The 22596-nt window shown below is 37.0% G+C and overlaps 1 protein-coding gene across 1 annotated transcript in view; it reads right to left on the bottom strand.

Annotated features, from left to right (window-relative positions):
• SYNE1 (spectrin repeat containing nuclear envelope protein 1) overlaps positions 1–22596 on the bottom strand; it is a 465933-nt gene that overhangs the window by 307774 nt on the left and 135563 nt on the right. Inside the window, exons 14-21 of the mRNA XM_058663996.1 lie at positions 15732–15844; positions 15019–15187; positions 9652–9748; positions 8978–9180; positions 6062–6226; positions 5454–5606; positions 4357–4500; positions 1785–1958 (exon numbers count right to left, since the gene is read on the bottom strand). Coding sequence (XP_058519979.1) covers positions 1785–1958; positions 4357–4500; positions 5454–5606; positions 6062–6226; positions 8978–9180; positions 9652–9748; positions 15019–15187; positions 15732–15844 — 1218 coding nt within the window. The remainder of the gene's footprint in view (positions 1–1784; positions 1959–4356; positions 4501–5453; positions 5607–6061; positions 6227–8977; positions 9181–9651; positions 9749–15018; positions 15188–15731; positions 15845–22596) is intronic.

The following is a 22596-nucleotide window of genomic DNA, read 5'->3' as shown; positions in this document are numbered from 1 at the left end:
GAAAAGAAATCTCTCCTCCACTATTTCTCTCTCCAGATGCTTGCAACAGCCAGGGTTATACCAGACTGAATCCAGGCGCCTAGAACTCAATTTGGATCTTTTTTTATGGGTGGCAAAGACCCAAATACTTGAATTCATACATGAATTAGCAGAAAGCTGGAACAGGAAGTAGGGATGGGACTCAAACACAAGCATCCAGCTACATGAGGCAGAGATTTCAAGCAACATCTGGACTGTTGTGCCAAATGCCTGCACCCAATCTAGATGCAAATATTAAGAGCATTTTTAAATTTCATTTTGGCAAAAGAGTATAAAGGCACATATTATTTTTTTGAAGATTTAGGAGATAAGAGGGAAAGATAAGTTAAAATATGTTACAAAATGTGAGTTTTGCTAATAAAAATATCCAAATTGTTTTCATTACGGAAATATCTGGCAATAATAGCAATTTACAGAAATGTTGGACTATAGAAAGTGGCATGTTTTCAAAATGCAAGAAAAATTATATCAAATATTATGAGAATTATTTCTTAGTATAATCATTCGGATCTCACTGGGAGAATAACAATTGTGCTTGGCATACAGCATAACGTTTATCCACTTCTGTTCTTAAAATAGGAAGTCAAAGCTAATCACACATCTGCTCACTCAGATGTGTGTTCCTGACATACATAAAAGACGCCTGTATGGAACTCCAAGTCCGTGGTTTTGGCCTGGTTCAACCCTGTTGTGGGCATGTTGAGAATGAACCAGTAGGTGAAAGATGCCTGTCTCCTTGCTTTTCCAATAAAATGAAAATAATTTTTAACATCTCATATTATAGATAGTGGATGGAAATGGAATGCGATTACTTATTTTTCCATCAGGAACCTCTAAATGTACATGCAACAGATTTCTTTTTGTGCTTGCAAGAAATGAAGGGATGAAGTGACATATAGCTTTTTAAAGTGAAATTAATCCTTTCAGAAATGAAGGACGTAATAGGTGATACCTAAAGATAAAAGTAGGAAGCGGTACTAAAGCGTTTTCTACATATATTATATATTATATATTATATATTATATATGCAAACATATATATATAATATATATATAAAGTTGTTTGAAGAGAAGGAAAACCACCAATGTGTGTGTGTCTTCTATTCATTTAAAGATATGAAAATTCATATCTTTACAGACTTTGATGCTAAAAAATTTATTCCTAGAATCAAGGACAGAAAGGTACTATGTGAAAATACATAAATATAGAGCAGAGAACAATGGCAGCCCTTCTCTTGTGTGTATCCTTTCAGTTTTCACAGAGCATTGACTTTGACTCTGTCCCTAACTCATGCTCTTTATTTTCACAGAGACATCATGCACACCTCACCTTTTGAACTTGGAGTTCAGAATGAATACGCAGAATAGCTGCTCAACAGAACTTGCTGCGCACTGCCAGCTTAGAACACTGCTTCGCTCACAGGACAGCCAACGCTTCATACAAACCGGGCTTCCCAAATTCTGCGGAAGTCCTTGAATTTCTTAATGAGCTAATTAGTGCCTGTCTCTAATGAGCTCAGCTTGCAGCTCAGAATTCAGGTCAGCTGCCCACTGGAAACAGCTCAAATCCCTTCCACCAACATTGGATAGGTTTGCATCCCTGGGCAAGATGAGTCATTGAATTTTTCATTATTAATAATGTATTATTCTAGAAAAGTATCTCATCTCCTAACTGAATTTCTATTTGGTCTTTATCATAGGTGTACTTTAAAATAATTATGTTTCCTGAAGGCGATCTTTTCTTACCTGATGTTTTTGTTTAAAAAGAGTACTAGATTGTGCCTCATGCTCCAGCACTGCCATAATCTCCTTGATTTTTCCAAGTGAGTCATAAAAGGACGTCATGTGCTTCTCTAATTCTTCCAACGGCACCAGCAGCTGCTGAGACTCATAAAGGACTGGGGAGGAACACTCTTTGATCTTTAAAAACACAAAGACAAAACTCGCATGAAAAAGCACACGGTGTCATAGGCTCTGGCACTGATCACAGCTCTTAGAAACACTCTCTCTAGTGCTGTGGTCATTCAGTGATATTTTAAAACATGTCCTGCATATTGTTCAATGTTGCCATCAAAGCAAGTACTACTAGCCAGACAAGTGGCTACTATTTTTTTCCACATGAAAATTCATCCAAATTGTCCATATTGATAGAACCTTCTCACCTGAATAATGGCTGTTGGAAGGGCAGGTGGCATCAAATTTCACTTCCTAAACCGTGGAACTCATGTGTACTTTGGCCTTGAACTCTAAGCTAATAGTGTAATAAACTGCTATTTCATTACCTAGACTATCCACGCTTTCTGCATTATTTTCGTAAGTTCTCCTGTTTCAATCTTGACTCTAGACAAACTTAGAAGCCTCTGGCTTATTCTTTCATATAGGCCTAAGGCTTTCCTATCTGCCACCAACTTAACAAGTTACCACGCGCTCATGTCAGATGCCAATTTATCCATGAAGGGCCCATACTTACAAATATCTACTTCATCTAAATTGGCTCAGCTCTCATCTATCACTGATATTTAAAAATGGTGTTAGTTCATATGCCTGCATTAGTCTCATGATGCAATAATATGGTGGAATCCAAAAGCTTCATAAAGTGGTTACATTTTCACATTTATCCAGGACCTTATATTTCCCCAATGTACCTTATAGTTCACCACCTGCTTCATTTTCCTTAGGATTATTAATACTTTCAAAGAATCAAGAAAAGAATTAATCAGTATTTTATTAAAGTTTTATTTTTCATAAAATATGAAAATAACATATTCAATACATACATCAGTTGTATAAGTGATATATATGAAGATATTATTTCAAATAAATATATGAAGAAAATGATACGTTAAATGTATTCAATATATATGAAGACAATAATATTCATATTATACATCACTTATATAAGTGATATTCTGAAAACATTTCTTGAAGAAAGTGTGAGGTAATACTTTGTTAGATTGTACGGAAGTATGCACACAGAAATACTGTCATGTCGCGGGATATGCTGCCTAAAGGACAGACTTATCCAAACCAACTGCACACCTTCTACTGCAATGAACACCGGCTAAAATCATCCTGGTAAAAACCAGCAGGACCTGCTAGTGAATACAGAAGCCAGTGTGCTTTACCGATCTTTCCTGAGTGGAGTTGAAAATCCACCCAAAAGCTACAACTGATACACTAGTCAGAAAGCATGGTGATCCTTGGAAGGCACATGTGGCTTTCTCAGGGTTTGCCCTAAACAAGTGAATCTGGCTCAACCAGCATTCTGTAAGCGTAGTTACAGCCCTGAAGGCTGCAGGGAGGTGGTCAAATGGAAAATCTGGGCTTCAAAGCAAACCTATCCACTTGTGAACTTCACTGGATGGCCACATCTACCACTGTTGTGAATTACCATGAAATAAAGAACATTCTAATTTGAGTATTAGGTGAATTGTAAGTGGGCAGCCTAACACCTTACTAAGCTGACAGCTTTTTTTCGCTTTTACATGAGCATGAGTCTTCCTATTCTTAATCTGTATTTTTTCCTATTTCATTCTCATCAGTTCTTTCCTCCTTGTTGTCATAAATGTTAACCACTTTTTCTACTTCTCCCTCAAGTCTACTAGGTTTTTTCTGCCTTTTTCTTTGCTTATCACTTCTATGTTCCAAAATGTTTCCATTATTTATGTAATGGATTTTTAAAAGTGAATTACCCAATATAAGAGGACATTGCAAATGATGCCATCAATCCAACTCAAATATGGAAAAAGATAAAAGAGCTCAATGAAATCCCAAAGTTCTTACAAAAATAAAAAGAAGAACCTTCAAATAGAATAGGAAATAGCTATGGCTAGCTCCTACATCCATCCACTATCCTAGAGGTGGCATAAATGTATATGTTCTAAGACCCTGAGACCAGCTAGGAGAGATGAGGAAGACTGAATTTCAAGTACTTCCATCTTTGTTTGCAGAAGATCGCAAAAGTAAACTTCATGGAGGAATGTCCGATCTCAATAATTCTCATTTAAATATACGGCACATTCTTCCTCTTCTTATTCTTTGCTGCTGTTTCATCACATTCACCTTCCCTTGTGTCAAAAATGTTGCTACATTAGTCACTTTTACTGCTAAATTTAGTAGCTATTGCTACCAAATAACAGAGATAATACTTGGTATCAGCCTCATCAGCTTATAAATAAATTCACAAGGAAGTTACTAAATAAAAAAAACTAGTAAGTAAGAATACAGTAAGAAACAGAAGCATAATTTATTATCAATACTTTGCCTGTGCAGGTTAATGATGGCCTGGGTACCACAGGGTGTACAAAGAAATCCCTACCTTGGTTAGCTGCTCTTTGAGCCCAGACATGGTGGCAAACATTTTATTGGCTTCCTCTTGGGAACTTTCTTTGGTAATGAGGTGTGCTGTCTTTGTGATTATCTTGTACTGAGCATCCATCACGGGCACTCTCTGTTCTATGTCCTGTGAAAACATTGAGAGATAGATGAGCATCAGACGTACCTTAGACAAAAGGCAGAACCAGAGGCAATAGGCATGGTGCAAAAATTCTATTCTTGAAGTAAACATTAGTATATTTGTTATTTTTGTCCTTTGTTACTAACCTGTTGGTAATATTACACAAATAGAAGCTTCCCTATAAAAGTGATTTTAAAAATCCATTAATCTAAGAATTCTTTGTTCTTTCTAACAAAAGCCACAGTTGATGGGTTGTGAAAATAATTCATGATGAAAATGCATATTATGAATTTGGAATACTTATGTTTCTAATAATTAGCTTTTTTTAAAAAAAGCAACACATTGTCATTGTTGAAAACCAATAAATTGCGGATTTTAGGACAATGAAAATTTAAAATACTTATAGCCTTCTTACTCAATAGGAAGCAAAGGAAACATCTCATTAACCTTTTTTCCAATGTATTAACATTCATTTTTTTAAAACGATAAATTCATTTAACATTTATTTTTACTAAAACAGAAAGTTGATACCATTGCTGGTTTTCCTCACTTAATAAAACATTTAAAAATCTTTCCATGTCATTTAATGTTCTTCCCCAACACTTTATTTTTGAGAGCTGCTGGTTATATGTTAGTACCATAATACATGTGGTAATTTCCTTTTTTGTTGAAGGTATTTATGTAAAGGTGCTATTTATAGAGATCTTCTAGCTTTTCGTTTTACAGTTTGGTTGTCAGAAAGTTTCCAATTAGAGTATTTTGAAGTTGATCCTTATGATCAAAGTATATCATAAAGAATATAGATGTATTTTTATGGAAGTAATAATCAAGATACACAGGTATGTCAAAATGACCCCAGGAGACGCAGTGTCAAGTTTGCAACGATCTGATTTTTGCATACTGACATTTGTCTTCATGGTAAAACAGGTTTTGCATTTTGTGATCCAGTAGCTCCTTACCTCCAAGTCTTGAATGAACAACTTGACATTCATGAAGGAGACTTCCAAGGGTTCAGACAACTTCTTACGTGCTTCAGCTGCAAAACCTGACAGGACAGTTACACAGTCTGTATACTCTTTCTTCATTCTGTCCATCTCATCAGCTCGTGCATACTGCAAGACACATGGGGGACACTGTGAAAGCCTTCATAATGCAACTCCGGAAGCCTATGGATTTCATTCCAGCACACCCTCCTATTCACTGGATTTGTTAAGTGGTAAGAACAACTCTCATGCTTGATTCTTAATTTAGATAAATTTGAAGAAAGTCCAACTGCTCTGAAAAGAAAAGGAACTAGCATAGAAAGGAAGAACTATGATTTTAAAGGCAAATCAGTGCATATAAGTAGGCTCCATATGCCAACATAATCTTTATCAAATTGCACATTTCTAGAATGTTCCTCTATAACAAATGGAAAAGATGACTAATGAGCCATAAAACATACCATTTATAAACACATCAATCCCTGCCTAATGAAGCCATGTCAAGAAAATAAAATCTTCACAGCCTATTTACCAGGTTGATAACATGTACAGGTGAGAGGTGAACACAGATTTAAAAGACATACTTGCTTGACTTCCATAAACAACTCCCTCCATCGCCCATTTAGCAACAGTAACTGCTGCTTGAGGTCATGAGAAACCAGCTCATCACAAGTTTCAATGAGAAAATTTCCAGCATCGTTCATGGTAGTGTGTTGTTGAATCCAATGAGGCAAATTTCGAAAAAAATCCTAAAGAGTGAAGAACATACACTATTGAAAACTGTAAGCCAGATATTAATAACTGATGTAAAAACAATCCAATTAGGAAAATACGTTTGTTCTAAATTTTAAACTCTCAAATACCTTTCAAAGTGCAAATTTTAACAGCTACTAATTAGCAACTAGAGATATTGTTTTCCCAAATAAATTAATATTTTAATTAATTTTCCAGCAACACTAAAAATTGACTTCATTGTTCAGAGATGGGCCAGCCTGAAGCCAGGATTTAAGAGATTCTGGAAGGGCTCCCAGGTGGGTAATGGGGGCCCAAGCGTTTGTGCCATATTCCTCTGCTATTGTCACTGTTAGCTTTATCCACTTGGAGAAAACACTGGTCTCCCAAATGCTGGTTTTTAAAATAAAGACATTTATGTCACGCAAGCTGAAAACTAGACAAAAGTGATCATTTTTTCATCATTTTCTGAAGAAACACTACATTTCTTCATGTATGTATGAAGGGCTCATGTGGTCTTCAGTAGGTAATACTTTCAAGGGCTATATAAAAGGCACATTATATTAAGTAGTTTTACCCAGATGTTGGAATTCCTTTTGATTTTAACATCTGAATGTAGTATATGAAGATAATAAAAACATCAAAGGAAAACATTTTATATTGAATAATAAAGCTAAGAACAACACACTGACATATTTTCTTATTTGTTTAAGAGTACACCCTTGGGGCCCAGAGGCGTGGCCTAGCGCCTAAAGTCCTCGCCTTGAAAGCCCTGGGATCCCATATGGGCGCCGGTTCTAATCCCGGCAGCTCCACTTCCCATCCCGCTCCCTGCTTGTGGCCTGGGAAAGCAGTTGAGGACGGCCCAATGCATTGGGACACTGCACCCGTGTGGGAGACCTGGAAGAGGTTCCAGGTTCCTGGCATCGGATCGGCGCGCACTGGCCATTGTGGCTCACTTGGGGAGTGAATCATCGGATGGAAGATCTTCCTCTCTGTCTCTCCTCCTCTCTGTATATCTGGCTGTAATAAAAATAATAAAATCTTTGAAAAAAAAAGAGTACACCCTTGGCATATTAAGTTTCCAACTCATTTATAATTAAACGCCTGTGAGCACACATGCATACAGATAATACGGTAAAAAGGACACCAAAGACAAGTCAAAATAAATTTCACAAGAAATCTGTGGGAAGACCTTCCATGTAAGTAGATGAGAGATTTCCTGTTTCTGGTGATTAGACCTTGGGCCCAATTAACACATGGCACATAGTACTACTAATCTGATCAGAGAACAATAAAGCGCAGGGGCTGGCACTGTAACACAGCAGACTAAAGCATTCCTTGAGATACTTGTTCGATTCTTGCTTATAACGCTTCCTAACCAGGTTTCTGCCACCGTGCCTGGGAAAATCATGGTTGAGGATCTATCTACTGAGAGCCCTGTTTTCCATGAGGGAGAACAAACTGGAACTCCTGGCTCCTAGTTTTAGCCTGGCCCAGGCCTGGCTCTTTTAGGGATTCAGGAATATACTAGCAGGTGAAAAGTACTTCCCTCTCTCACTCTGCCTCCCTCTATGTGACTTGACCTTTCAAATACAGTTTTAAAAAGAAAGCCACAACCTGTATGGGTACACAGTTAATGCCACCTTCATCTATACAAGATTCATGTGAATGAATGACAAAACATCCAAAATGTCAACATCTACAATTACAAAGGAACAACTCGGATGGCAAGCAATGATTCTAATAATTGGATTGCTTTGCTCTTACTATTTAAAAGGACAAAAGGAAGGAAGGAAGGAGGGAGGGAGGGAGGGAAAGAAGAACAGACACAGTACTTATATCCTGGTTTGCTCTGCAATCAAATGGTAACAACAGGGCTTGGCTGGAATCAAATTTAGGAGCCAGAGATACAATCTAAATCTGTCACACGGGTGAAAGGAACCTAGGGAACCCATAGTATGAGCCATTATTTCTACTCCAGGTTCTGCGTGGGCAGGAAGCTGGAGTTAGGAGCTGGTACTGGGGATTGAACCTGGTACTCAAATGTGTAACATGGCTTTCTCAAATACTAGGCTGAGTGCCTTGGGAGAAACTCCCATCGTGACACATTTTATATGTGCATGAACCTTGCGTGCCAAAGTGCCAGACGTCCATTAGCACATCATGTGTAGGATTCAGTCCATGCTGTGCTTTACCTACATGTGACAGAGAAAACTAACTCTCAGAAGCCAACACTCATAGATATTTTAAGTGGTATAAGAGAAATCACTCCTAACTCAGGATTACCCTTTAACTGAGGATTAATAAAGTCCAAAATGAATAGAGCCAAATGTTGCATGCCAGATGTTCTGGTGTAGGTCCCAAGTTCGGCATTACATTAGCTAAAGCTGTTTCCTTCCACACTCCCTAGATGGCCTCTTTTCTAGACATTGCCAGCACTTCTCTTGCAGTTCAGATGATTTTCTATAACTTCTCTGATTGTAAAAGTTATTATTTCTCTGAAAGCAAAAGTCAAAGACTGAACCAATCAGAAATGGAGATGTTCTAGAAGAGCTTTTGCTAAGCAGCATATTTATTGACCTAAAACGACTAATCTGAAAGTACAATTTTCAGGTAAATTGAGGAGTCTCGCATCACACTTGCAAATATGCAATACTCTCTAGAGAACCATGCTGTGAGGGTCTCATTTATATTAACAAAAAATGAAAATATAATCATAAAAAGTCATTTCTACATCTGCAACTTTTTGTATGAAATCATTGTACCTTTTTGGCATTTTCGGATTGATTCAGCATTTTCTCGGCATCTTCCAGCCAAGCTTGAAGACTGGCCACCGTATTGCCATAACGATCCCAGTTGGCAATCACTTCTTCCAGCATGCTCCGCACACTCCTAACTTCGACCGAGAGATTCCTCCACTGCGCAGTAGTATCATTCATGAATTTCATTACATTCTCGGCTTCTTCCACTAGAACAATAAACCAATTACAAGTTTAGCTTGCTTTTTAAAACATTCTCAATGTTTTCTTTCTGTGGTATTTTATACTGCATTTATCACAACTGCTATATTTTATTTCCAGATGTTTTTATAAATGGAAAATATTTTATAAAACGTATCTTAACACTTACTGAAGTTCCCATTAAGTTATGATAACCAAGACTTTCCAATTTATTTTAATCCTTAGATTGTAAAGTAGGATGAAAATTAATTTAGAAAATGAGTACTTAGCAGTCTGTTACAAGATGAGAGAGAGAAAGAGAGAGAGAATATGATTATGGAGGTTGAGCCTAGTGAAAAGTCAGGTAGATTAAATCCAATATTTCCATCCAATGACTTGGTCATGCGAAGATTCTGCAGAGAGAAAGCTGAGCTGATCACCAAGTTCACTGATCTGCACCCTCCCAGTTAAACCCTGTGAGATTCCACAGTCTGTTTTACCTGATCCATCAGCTTTGACATACATCTCAGCTGTCTGCTTCAAGATCTGGTATGTCACTTCATATTGTTCAAAGAACTTGCTGTTTTCTATGAAAGACTAGAAGAACAGACAGTTACAAAATAGCAAACATTGGCTTTAGTTAGGAATAGTAAACTCAATTTATTTTCAAGATAGCTGAATGGATACTTTATCCAGATTCTCCAACCTCATTTTTAAAATGCAAATTAATTCCACTTCCACAAATAACCAATTAATTCTGAGCACATAAAAATTGATTCTGCACTATTGATTTAACTCAGCACCAGAGAAAATATTTTATTGCTTTGCCACCCACCCAAAGATTTGTTCTTTGAAAAGATGAAATTTCTCCAGATAAGTAGGGCTTAATGTTTAGAGAGCACTAAATTTGGAAGAACATTTTAAATATCCCACTGAGTTTTAGCTGTGGGATTCTGTTATTCTTGAACACTCACATGGGTGAATGACTGCTTTGAGGAAATTCAGATTATAAATAAACGATGGCTTTGCAAATACTTAAAATAAAATGTAGGTGGAACAATTTTAAATAACTGCATGATTCACCCATTTTATCAATACTCTTATATTCCAAGTATCTAGTATAAAATTGCAGATAAGTCATGTCTTAGTCCATATCTGTATGTAAATGACATAATGTAATAAAATTACCATGAGCAAACAAATATTAGAGACATTCATAACACACAAAAATGATTAGGTAAATATTGTTAATTATAAAAAATATGATTGTTTCAAAGTATATTCTTTCTCCTCTAAAAAAAAAAACACAATTACAGAAACATTCACTAAAGTCTCTTCAAATTTATTTTAGTAAAACAATGAATTTTTCTATTACTTCACTCTATTAAAATGCTTGACAAGGTCATTATCATAAAATGCAACATTAGCGTTCCCAAACCAATTGAACTCCTCTGTGGTATGTTGATGAAGGAGCATTGCACAAATACAAAATACTAGTCACAGAGCAGCTTCATAGCCACACTTGAGTTTGTGTGGGTAAGTGTTTAATATGTTGTAGGGTAACATTTAACAACACTAAATACACACATGTCATATTTTCTGCTTGTAAAACACGGACTTATAAATTGTCCTTCATGATGAAAATGAATAGACACAGCTGAGAGTTATTCACAGGGAGTGAGAAGCTCCACGTTGAATGTCTCACTCCATATTATGAATAGATGCTGTCATTTTTGTTTGAGAATAGAACAAAACAAAAGTCTGAGTAATCCTAGTCCTCTCAGTAGGAAGAAGAGACATTGGCCAGAAGTTAAATGTTAAATAATTTAGCCAAACAAGCAGGATATCATTTGATGAAAAATGAAAAAAAAAAAACTATGCCTAATGTTAAAAACACTGTATAAGAAAATAAAGAGTTAATTATATTTCACAAATTTTTGGACAGATTTCAAGGAGGCAATGGGGAAAACAATTGCTCTGTGCCAAAGAAAAGGCAAATCGTGCCCCCCTCAGGGGACATCATGCCTTAAATAGGATTTTTCTTGAGTAGTCTATGAATTCATTCATATTAAAAACAAAAAAGTTTTATTTTCAGTTTCATTTTTGTGGTTAGGTGGATGCTTTAAATATTATTCATTTTGTAGGGATTAATAAAATAATATTTAAAGTTTACTTACTTAAGAGAGGGAGAGACATAGAGATACAGAGATATGGAGGAAAGAAGGACAAGAATTCTCATCTCTCTCTAAATGCTTTCTGTGGCTAAGATCGGGTTGGGGCAGAAAGCTGGGAGCCAAGAATTCAACCCTGTTCTCCCTGTGAGAAGCAGAGCAGAACTACCTGAACCACCGCTACTGCCTCCAGGCCCACACTAGCAAAAGCTAGAAACAAGAGGCAGAGCTAACAACCAAGGCTAGGATCTATGGTGGAGGACACAGACTTCTCAACTGTTGAGACAGCTGCCTGAGCTTCCATATAGAAATACAAAGCAATTAGTTTTTGAAGATATTTATTTTTATTTTTCATGATTTTATTTAACTTGGCCCTATGTTTTCCAAGTATGGAATAAATCCATTTGGTGTTATGAATTATCTGATTAATTTTAGCAAGAGAACCTTTAAGTCTGCTTTTCATTGTCACCTGTCCAGATTTCTCAGATAAATTTAAAAATGCAAATGAATGATAAAGATCACCTCATAATAACCAATAGTTACTGCATAACAGTACTAATAATGCTTAACATTTTTGCATGATAAGCTAGGTTTGGGTATTTTGAACAACTATTGCATGATTTTCTTTGATATATGGCAAATAATAGGGAATACAAAAATGTGGAGGGATGAAGTAGATATGTTGTGATTTGACTGTGGTTTTTGGTTTTGTTTACACTACTGCAGAACTGAGTTTTTTTCCCCTACTTTTTACTTGTTGAATATTATGGCTACTGGTGCATTAAGCCTGTGAATATGCTTTTGGAAACATGTTTTTGCAAAGATTTAAGAAAGGAAAAAGGAGGGAAATTGAGGGGGATAAAGCAGGAATGAGTATAATAAGGTTCACTTATGCTTATGCCAGTGAAATACTTGAAATCTGCTCTCAAATTAATATTTAAAAATAAAAATACATTTGATGGTATTTCAAGAAAAATTAAATGTGTCTAATGTCACTAGCTCAAAATATCAAAGGAGGTAATCAGATTTCTATTCTCACAAGATGAGTAGATATAATAAATGAATAAGACTCATCAATTTTATCTGAAGGGAGTATGTGTAAATTGTTTGTTGCCATCTGTTCTAATTTCAAGGATCAAATCACTTATCTGATTGATATTTCACTCTGTACTTGTCAACAGCATTTGGGTGAAGTTAATCCTAACAAGCATTTATGAAGCATTTTAAATGAGTTTGTTAAGCACTCAATGTGTGCATACCCCAGCAAGAAAACATGTACTGTCATTCTCCAACCCTCAAAAAACACATTATTTTTTAATGAATGAACCAACTTCAGTGGAGAATTCAAACTGAAGCAATGGTAATTATGAAATTTTTACAACCCAAATAGGACTTTGGCTTTCAGATGATGTAGCAGCATATCTTATTACAATAATTTTTGTAGCCAATAAAAAGATTATATGTAAGTCAATGACTATGATTTCACCTGCACATCTATGAAACAATCTCTTCTAGAGAGAATGGTCTTCACCAGAACTCCAAGAGAAGGAGACTGGCTCAATGGGGCATGATACAGAACAGAACATCATGTGTAGTCTTCGCTCCTTCCTTAGGAAAACCCCTATGTATCATTGCCATTATTATTATTAGGATTTGAGAAGGACTACAGAAGTTAAGCTATTAACAAAATCACTTTTAGGAAGTAGCAGACCAATCATTCAAAAAAATCTCCATGATTGGTGGCATGGCTTCAATAGTCTACCCTCCAGACTATGGTTCTATCCAGTACCTGGGCAACAATACCGACTGTGATGGAGTGTAAGTTTAAAACAGTATCAAATACAGACTATCATCAGATGGAATTGTATTTATGTGTAACACATGTTGTAGCTTACTAAAATGTGCAACATACGACTTATTTGTTCATTTTAGCAACCCCTTTCTCACGAGCTCATGAGCAGGTTTTTGAGACAGTAACATTCAGTATTTGAGAACAGGGGCTCTTGATTTAGAAAAACTTCCACATGCTTCCAACTGTGCCATTTGGGGTATGTGGCTTGAGTCTTAGAGCTGCAAGTGCTCTACATTTTCATTTCCTCAATATAAAACAATCTGGAAATATCCAGTCAACAGAGAACTGGCATTCAGAGGGAAAGTAAAAGGCTCCATACGCTGCAGTCACTAAAACTATTACACTAGATTGCCTGCAGGTGATGCACAGGGAGTCTTTGCTACGAGATGAGAATATTAGGGAATAGTCCTTAATAGTACAAATCAGTGCAATGGTTGTCTAGCAGTTTGCAATTAGCAACCTGGTGAGCCTCTCTTTAACGTATGGAGTGTGTGGAAGCACTTGATCAGTGGATATGCAACAAGGTGGAATATTCCACATGGGGGGAGGGTGGAGGGAGGGGTGGGGTGATTCCCAGTTCCAACGAAACTGTATCACATAATGCAATGTAATCAATGAATAAAAAAAATAAATCCACATTTGTGTCATTGCATTGAATGTTTTTATTGTGGTGGAAAGGTCCCATTAGGTGCTTAAATTGGATTCTTGTTTAAAATAGCTAGAACAAATTACACTGGATCTGTATAATTAATCACAGGGTTCTGAGTGCATCATTTCATGTGGCTAGACAAGAAAACATAAATGCAAGATTGTAGTTAATACTCAAGGGCTAATTGACTGAATTTTATGTCTCCTTATTACTTTCCAAAATTTTAAAATGAATAAACAGATTTCACATTTTTGACAAATATTTCTCAGATAATTTTAGTAAATCTAGAAGGATTTTACTTTAAACCAGTTGGACATTTTTTTCCACATAAGGGCCGTTCACTCATCACTTAGGAAATAAAATTATAATACAGCAGAATGCATCATGGTTCTAAAACACTCAGTAAAGATAGAGTTTTAGTATTCAAGCACAACATATTAGTCATCTCCACTATTCAAGTCAGAAATTGGCTTATATTTTGAAAGTTCACTGATTTAATTTGGAAGCAAATTTAGAATATTTGTTTTAACACAAATGAAGCAGCTTATGACGGTAATGGCCTGTTAACATTAACTTTATGAACAAATTTGGCAACTTTTTGAGGGGGCATTCCAACTGACCCAGAGAAAGTATCCATCTGGAATAAATGCAGTGCACAGGTCATATGGAAATTGAAGCTTTTATCTTTAGAAATTATACCTAGTTATTTCACTAAGAAAAGGCTATCATCCAACACAAATATAGTCTCATCTATCCTGGAATCCCCTAATATGAAGTCATTCTTAACATTTTTGCTTCCATGAAGATTCATAAAACAAGCTGCTATTTAAGAAACAATAAAACCCAGAGAATGATGAGAATTGTTCTAAAACACTCTGGCTTAGGTTTTAGAAACCCCCTCAGATTTTCAACTCAGCTTCAGAATGAATTCCAATCAAAGGTGTGAATACACAATGAAAAAATTTCCTTAAAGCAGAAAAGTCAGGCACGATGGTTACGAGGATTCAAGCAGTAAAACCTTCCTGAAGTATCGGATTCAAAAGAATGAAAACCCAAAGAACACAGAGTTTCATTTCAGATGATTATGATAAGCTCACAAACTTACATCCAACCTGCTTTATACAAGTTTAAAATAACTTGATCAACTAAGCTAGTAGCTGTTGTCTGACTTCTCTGGGAAAGCACCAGGACTTACGATGTAGTTTTGTAGAAGCAGCTCCACCGACTCCCTCCTTCCGTACTTGATGATCCAAGACTTTAGCTTTGACTCTGCAAGAACCAGCAGTGAGAGCAGACGGTACTTTAATTCTAGAAATTCCATTTTCATTAAGTGTAGCTCTGATGTGGAGGAAACAAAATGAAACCTAGAAATAAAACACCGAGAGTTTACAGGATGTAGCTACTAGTAACAGAGCAATGCTGACTTCGCCTGTTAAATGCCAGCCTTCCAAGGGATGCAGAGATCTTAACACGCTGGTGCTTCACTGCCTGGAGGTCCTATTCCTTCCCTAGCTCTGGGCTGAAAAGCAAAACATGACTGACTGAAGTCTTTGATTTAGTTCTTTACCCTGCCAACACATCCCTCCTCTGTTTCTTTTATAAGCTGTTTTTGCAATATTACATAATGTTCCTTACAGTGCTGAATAAAAATACAGGCTTTGAAGAAACCCCCTCTGTGATTTCCAGGCTCTGGGTACATTCAGGTCCACTTTTTTCAGTTAATAACATATTAGCATGTTGGCAATATCAGTGTAGGTCAAAGGAACTCTTTTAAAAATTTTCAAATGTATGCATGTATATATTTTAAAAGATCCAAGAATTCACTGAAAAGAAACGTACAAAGCATTCACTTAGCATTCTTAAAAAAGAAAAAAAAAACGTTTAGCTTCAAACCAGACATTTTCTTACCTCTCGGCCATGTCCTCTAGCTGATCATATGGCACTGGGATCCCATTCACAGTCCTGGTCCGGTAGATCTCATGAAATGCTCGTTTGTGGGCATCTGTGTTTTGAAACAGATCCTAAGATACAATTTAAAAAAAAAAACATGAGAAAATACATTCACAGGAGGCTAAGAAGCAAAATTTTCAGCTTGTACCGATGAGTCAATGCATTCAACAATTTGATCTTGCTGCCACGCTCATATGCTGTGTGGAGCTGTCACAGGCTTTACCTTGAACAGGAGCCCAGTGTGTACATGTAAGACACTGGGTGAGAACTGCCTCTAACAACGATGGTACATTTGGAACACACATGACATTTGCACAGCAATGCATTCAGACATTTTAAAGGCATATGTTCCATAGGGAAGTACAATTCCTGCCAGGAAGAATGATTTCAGTATTTTTCTTTGACTTTGGAAATGCTGGTATTTAAAAGCTTAAAATTGAGCCACCTAAGAACTACAAATTTAACTCTTGATGGGTAAAACAAAACTAGATTCTCAGTTTTGATCTGATTTTGAATTCAATTCATATTAATAAATTATAGAGGTATGTGCTTTCTTCTTAAGGTGAGTAATTTTATTGCAGCATATTTCAATATTTTTCTTGTTAGAGAATTTTTTTTAAAATTGCAAAGAATATTCAATTTATAGTACAGTCAGAGGATCAAATGTGCAGTTAGTGAATATTCCTTAGCAAGGAACACACAGCTCAATTGCATTTGGTCAGATTAATTTGGAACATCCATAAACTGGTTGAGGGCATTTTCTACAGTCCAAAATGTACTTAGAAAACATTGTACATGTATAGGTTGTACTTCAAAAAGGCTTAGAAAAGAACAGAATAAAAAACGTTGGTGCACAAAAAGTTGAAATCCCTGCAATTGTTTCATGATCTGTATTTCCCTGTATTTATGGAATTACCCTATACTTTACATTTCTTAGTTGCTTTTTCACAGAGAAGCAAGAAGAGAATGAAGCGATTTATGCCATATTTTCTAGAGCATAGCTTTTCTCCTATAGCATAACAATACTTGACTGCATAGCACTCCATGAAAAGACACATTAGCCTAAGAAAATAAATTCATATTTTTTCTCTCAAGTTGGAATACAGTGAATTAATCTGAGAAAACACAAGAGGAAAGTTGATAAGATGGTTGAACAGGGAAAAGGTATGCTAACTCTGACTAGGCAAAGCCTGTTTTCTGGAAGGAAAGAGTAAGTGCCTTTCCAGGGGAAGAGTTAGAGACACATTTACAGTGGCAACTCAATGGAGAGATACCATGGAGGAATATGGATAGTAGTGACCACAGACAAAATGCTGGGGACTGGAAAGGACTGAAGATCGAGAGCAAGGTGGGAGCAGCCCATCGTAGCAGGAGCCATTGATGACATACATCACTGGCAGAATCTCTAGGACCACACTGACCCTGGGTTCTTCCTGGAGCCAGAGCTGGGGAAAGGGTTCGTAGATCAACGTAGAGGAAAAGCACAGTTTTTTCTGCTCTATTAAACCACCACCCACCACCCACCCTGAGAAGACAAATAAAGGACCTTGGACAGAGGTGAGAAAGGAACATGTTGAACGGGACCTGGGCTACCCAAGACAGTCAGCCATACACAGATCAGCAAAGGTCTCAAGGCTGTGGTGACTTTAGCAATGGCTTGGCTCTGTGTGGGAAAATTCTAGTGTAGGAATAAATTCACTCCCTACTAACTCTGAGTCTAGGGTGATGGCCTGGCAGGAGGCTCCCATGTGCATCAGCTGTGAGGCAAGCAACCTCCCTACCCTTGTAGGTTTCAAGGACAAGTTGCCAAGGCAGAGTAAGTAACTGGTGCTAGGATTACCTCTGCTGGAGCAGGCTCACAGGGCTGAGTGGATTCTCAACATGATAACAGTGGGAGTTTTGTGTAGAAAGACTGAGGTAACTCTGTGAACACATGAGAGTGTGTGATGTGTACCTGGGTCTCTGGATGCATAACATGTCTGACTTCAGAAACTCTATACAAAGAGCTCTGCAGATCTTCTGTGTGGCACATGTCCTGGTATGGGATGGGTGGAGGATGTAGCCACCATGGGCAAACTCTGTACATGGACCATCTTGAAAGAGATGTGGTGAAGCTGTGATTACACGCACAATCATGATCATCACCTCCCCACTGCTGACAAGACAATCTGGGCCTGGCACAGTAGCCTAGTGGCTAAAGTCCTTTTCTTGCATGTACCTGGATCCCATATGGGCACCAGTTCCTGTCCCAGCTGCTTTACTTCCCTTCCAGCTCTCTCTTGTGGACTGAGAAAGCAGTCAAGGATGGCCCAGTAACTTAAACCCTGCACCTGTGTGGGGGACCTGGAAGAAGCTTCTGGTTCCAATCAGCTCAGCTTCTGCACTGTGGCCACCTGGGGGAGTGAATCAGTGGATGGAAGATCTTTCTGTCTCTCCTTGTCTGTAAATCTGACTTTCCAACAGAAAATAATTAGATAGGAAGGAAGGAAGGAAGGAAGGAAGGAAGGAAGGAAGGGAGGAAGGAAGGAAGGAAACAAACAAACCCAGCCCATCCAATTTGCATGTTACCTTATACTCTCATCCCACTCAAGCACAGATCCGAGACTGCTGGTCACTCCCAGCCCACACTTAAAGATATTCACTGAAGCAGCAGTTACTCCACCAAATCATACTGATGGATAAAATCCATCAGAGGAGAAAACAAACTAGCGTTTCTAGGGATGCCTAAAAATACATGCAGAAATACAAGAAACATAACAAAGAAGACATTATGACTCCCCCAAAGCGAGTTCTTCAAATCAGAATGTGAAGGATGAAGAGATTAATAAAATGACTGAAAATGAGGAGGGAAAAACAATCACAGGATTACTCAAAAGAATTGCAAAATAAACTATGGAGAAAAAGAAATCCATATATGATATTGATGAAGAATTTTGCAGAGGTTCAGATTTTTGGAGAGACCTCAAATGAAAATATGAGGAATGAAAGATTAAATATGCTGAATACAATACACAAAAGGAAAGCTTCAGCAATAGGCTTCATGAAACAGAAGGAAAAGTATCCAAGCTAGAAGACAAATCATTGGAACTATCTCAGTCTGATAAAAAAAAAAAACAATAAAAGAGAAAAGAAGAAGAATTAGAGAAAGTCAAAAAGCATCCAAGATTAGTAAAATATTTTAGGATTTCCTGAAGGTATGGAAAGAAAGAGCTGATTAGAAGGACTATTCATTGAAATAACAGCAGAAAGTGGAAAAAGTGGAGAAAGAGGGCCCAGCACTGCGGCCTAGCGGCTAAAGTCCTCACCTTGAACACACCAGGATCCCATATGGGTGCTAGTTTTAATCCCGGCAGCTCCACTTCCCATCCAGCTCCCTGCTTGTGGCCTGGGAAAGCAGTCGAGGACGGCCCAGCGCCTTGGGACACTGCACCCACATGGGAGACCCGGAAGACATTCCAGGTTCCCGGCTTCAGATCGGCGCGCACCGGTTGTTGTGCTCACTTGGGGAGTGAATCATCGGATGGAAGATCTTCCTCTCTGTCTCTCCTCTCTGTATATCTGACTTTTCAATAAAAATAAATAAATCTTCAAAAAAAAGTTGAGAAAGAAAGGTAACACATAAAACAGGGAACATATAAAACTCCTAATGAGTACGATCAGAAATGATTTTCATCACGATGCTTTATAGTCAAACTTTCAACAGAACAAGAAGATTTTTTAAAAAGACTAAAATGTTAAGGAGAGAAAAAGTGGGGTAACCTTCAAAAATCCCCAATTAGACTAGCAGCTGATTTCTCATTAGAAACCCTGTAGGCTATGGGAGAATGGAGAGACATAGTTCAGGCCCTAAAAAAACCCTACTAACTCAGAATATTAGATTTAACAATGCTCTGATGTATCCATAAAGGCAAATAAAAATGTTGTAACAGAAACAGAAATTGAAAACCTTTGCAACTATCTGACCAACCTTCAAAGTGATGCCTAAGGAAGTGTTATACACAAAAACAAGAAACCTTAATCATCAGATGAAAGAATATCAAGGTGGAAAATCTCCAACTAAAAGACTAAAGGAACGCTAGCATTTCGATTATAACCATGAATGGCAATGGCCTAATCTCTTTAATCCAAAGACATAAACTGGCTGAAAAGGATTAATAACAACTCGGGATCAGACCTCAGCAACAAAGATGCACACAAACTGAAAGTGAAATGATGGGAAACAGATATTCCACACTAATGGAAGAGGAAAATGAGCAGCCTCAGCTATTCTAATGTCAGACAAGACAGACTGGAACACAAAAACTGTTAAAAGCAGCAAAGAAAAGCATTATTTAATCATTAAGGAATCAATTTGACAACAAATCTTTATACTAAATGTACACGCACCCCATACCAAGGAGCCAGACCATGTAAAATAGTCAAAGGATGTAAAGAGAGACCCCAACATTACGTGCAGCACTTTAGTGACAACTTTCATCAATGGGCAGAACAACTTGATAGGAAACCCCAACAAAGAACAAACTGATCTGTACTATAGATCAAATGTACCTGGTTTCTATCTATCAAACTTGTCATTTCATAGTTGCAGAATACACATGTATCAGTTTGTGTAACTTACTCTAGGGTAGACCACATGTTAGCCCAGAAAGCAAGCCATGACAAAATTTAAAAAGTTGAAATCATACCATGTATCTTTTCTGAACACCATGAAATGAACCTGGAATTCCACAATTTAAACTTTAGAAAATAGGCAAACACAGGAGACTTAACAATACACTCGAATGAGGAGTCGGACATTGAATAAATCAAAAGGGAAACTACAAAATTGCTGCAAAACATCAACATGACACCCCAACATATTAAAATTCAGGGAGTGCACAGAAATCAGTGTTAAGAGGGAAGTACATAGAAATTAATGCCTATATCAAGAAATTAGCAAGGCATCAAATAAATAATTTATCAATGTAGCTCAAGGACCTAGAGAAGAGCAACCCAAGCCAGTTAGAAATTACTAAAGTTAGAAACTAAATGAAAACCAAAAAAAAGATACACAAGATTATTTAAAATTTTTAAATGTAAAAGTGATATATCTTAGATCAACAAAAGACTGAATCCATGATAAGAACACTCCCCACCACCACTCCAAACAAAGAAAAGCCCAGGACTAAATGACTTCACTGTTGAATTCTACCAAACTTTTCAAGATGAACTAATTCCAATTTCTTCTCAAACTATTTCCAACAATTGAAAGGGAGGGAATTTTACCAAACTCCTTCTGTGAGTTAATTCCCAAACCAGAAAAATACAACAAAGAAAACTTAGACAAATATCTCCAATGGATATAGATGTAAAAATCCTCAACAAAATGCTTGTTAACAGATTCCGACAATCCATCAGAAATATTCACCTGGACAACCTACGATTTATCCCCAACATGCAGAGATGGTTCAACTTATGGCAAATTAGTAAATGTGATATATCTTGTTGCAGCTGAAAAAAACAAACCCATGATTATCACAACAGATGTGCAGAAAGCATGATAAAATGCATAATATCTTTCACTATTAAAAACCTTAATTGGATATAGAAGAAACATTGCTCAACACAAGTAAGACAATGTATCCAAACACAGATCCAGCCTCATACTGAGTGGGGAAAAGCTAGAAGCATTTCCATTAAGATCCAGAACCAACAAGAATGACTACAGTTATACCATTGCTATTCCTTATAGCCCTGGATGTTTTAGGCAGAGACATTACGGAAAACAGAAAGTCCAGCTATCTCTGTAGATGACATGATTCTCTAAACAGGGGAAAAAACACCATATGAAAAGATTGTTGAAACTCATGAGAGTTTAGTAAAGTGGCAGAACATAAAATTAACACACAAAAATCAACAGCCAAACATGCCCATACACAAACATTTCCATGGTTAAAAAAACATGTAAAATTATTCCCAGTATCAATGGCTATAAAAATTTTTAAATAATTTTGAATAAATTTAACCAAGGCTGTCATATTCCTCAGTAATAACAATTTACAAAAAAAAAATAAATAAAGAAAAAAACACCAAAACATGAAGACATCTGCTACATTTATGGATTGCTGGGATTAATATTGTTAAAAGATTCATGTCATCAGAGGCTATTTACAGACTCAGGGTTATCCATGCAAAAACACCTGGGACATTCTTTTGAGACCTAAAAAAAAAAAAAAGGTGATAATTTACATGGAAGCACAAGATACCTCTAATAGCTAAAGTAGTCTTAAACAGCAAAAGCGAAGCTGGACATTTCACATACCTCAAGCGGTATTAAAGGACGTTGCCGCCTAATACTGGCACAAACACTGACATGATGATCAATGAACAGTATAGAAATCCCAGGAGTTAACCCATACATTTGTAGGCAACTAATTTTTGACAAGCAAGAAAATCAATCCAGAGAGAAAGGACAGTTTCTTCAACAAATGGTACTGGAAAAATTGGATCGACGTTGAACCAACTACATACATGTCACACACACACAAATTGACTCAATAATGGATCAAGGATCCACTAGAGGAAAACACTAGGGAAACTCTGAAAACTCTAAATGACCTGGGTGTAGACTAAGATTTCTTGGAATAACCCTCAGATGTACAGGCACTTAAAGCAAAAATAAATAGATGGGATTGCATCAAGAAGCTTCCGCACTGCAAAGAAAAGCAACACAGAGGCGGACAAGAGAATGGTAGAAAATCTGCGATTTGTGCCATCAACACAGGATTAATATCCAGGGTCTACAGAACTCGAGAAAGTCAACAATAACAAAACAAAAAATCCA

The sequence above is a fragment of the Ochotona princeps genome, chromosome 1 (assembly GCF_030435755.1).
Source record: "Ochotona princeps isolate mOchPri1 chromosome 1, mOchPri1.hap1, whole genome shotgun sequence".
Classification (NCBI taxonomy): Eukaryota; Metazoa; Chordata; class Mammalia; order Lagomorpha; family Ochotonidae; genus Ochotona; species Ochotona princeps.
The sequence above is the reverse complement of the archived record's forward strand: the minus strand, read 5'-3'. Positions and strand labels throughout refer to the sequence as shown.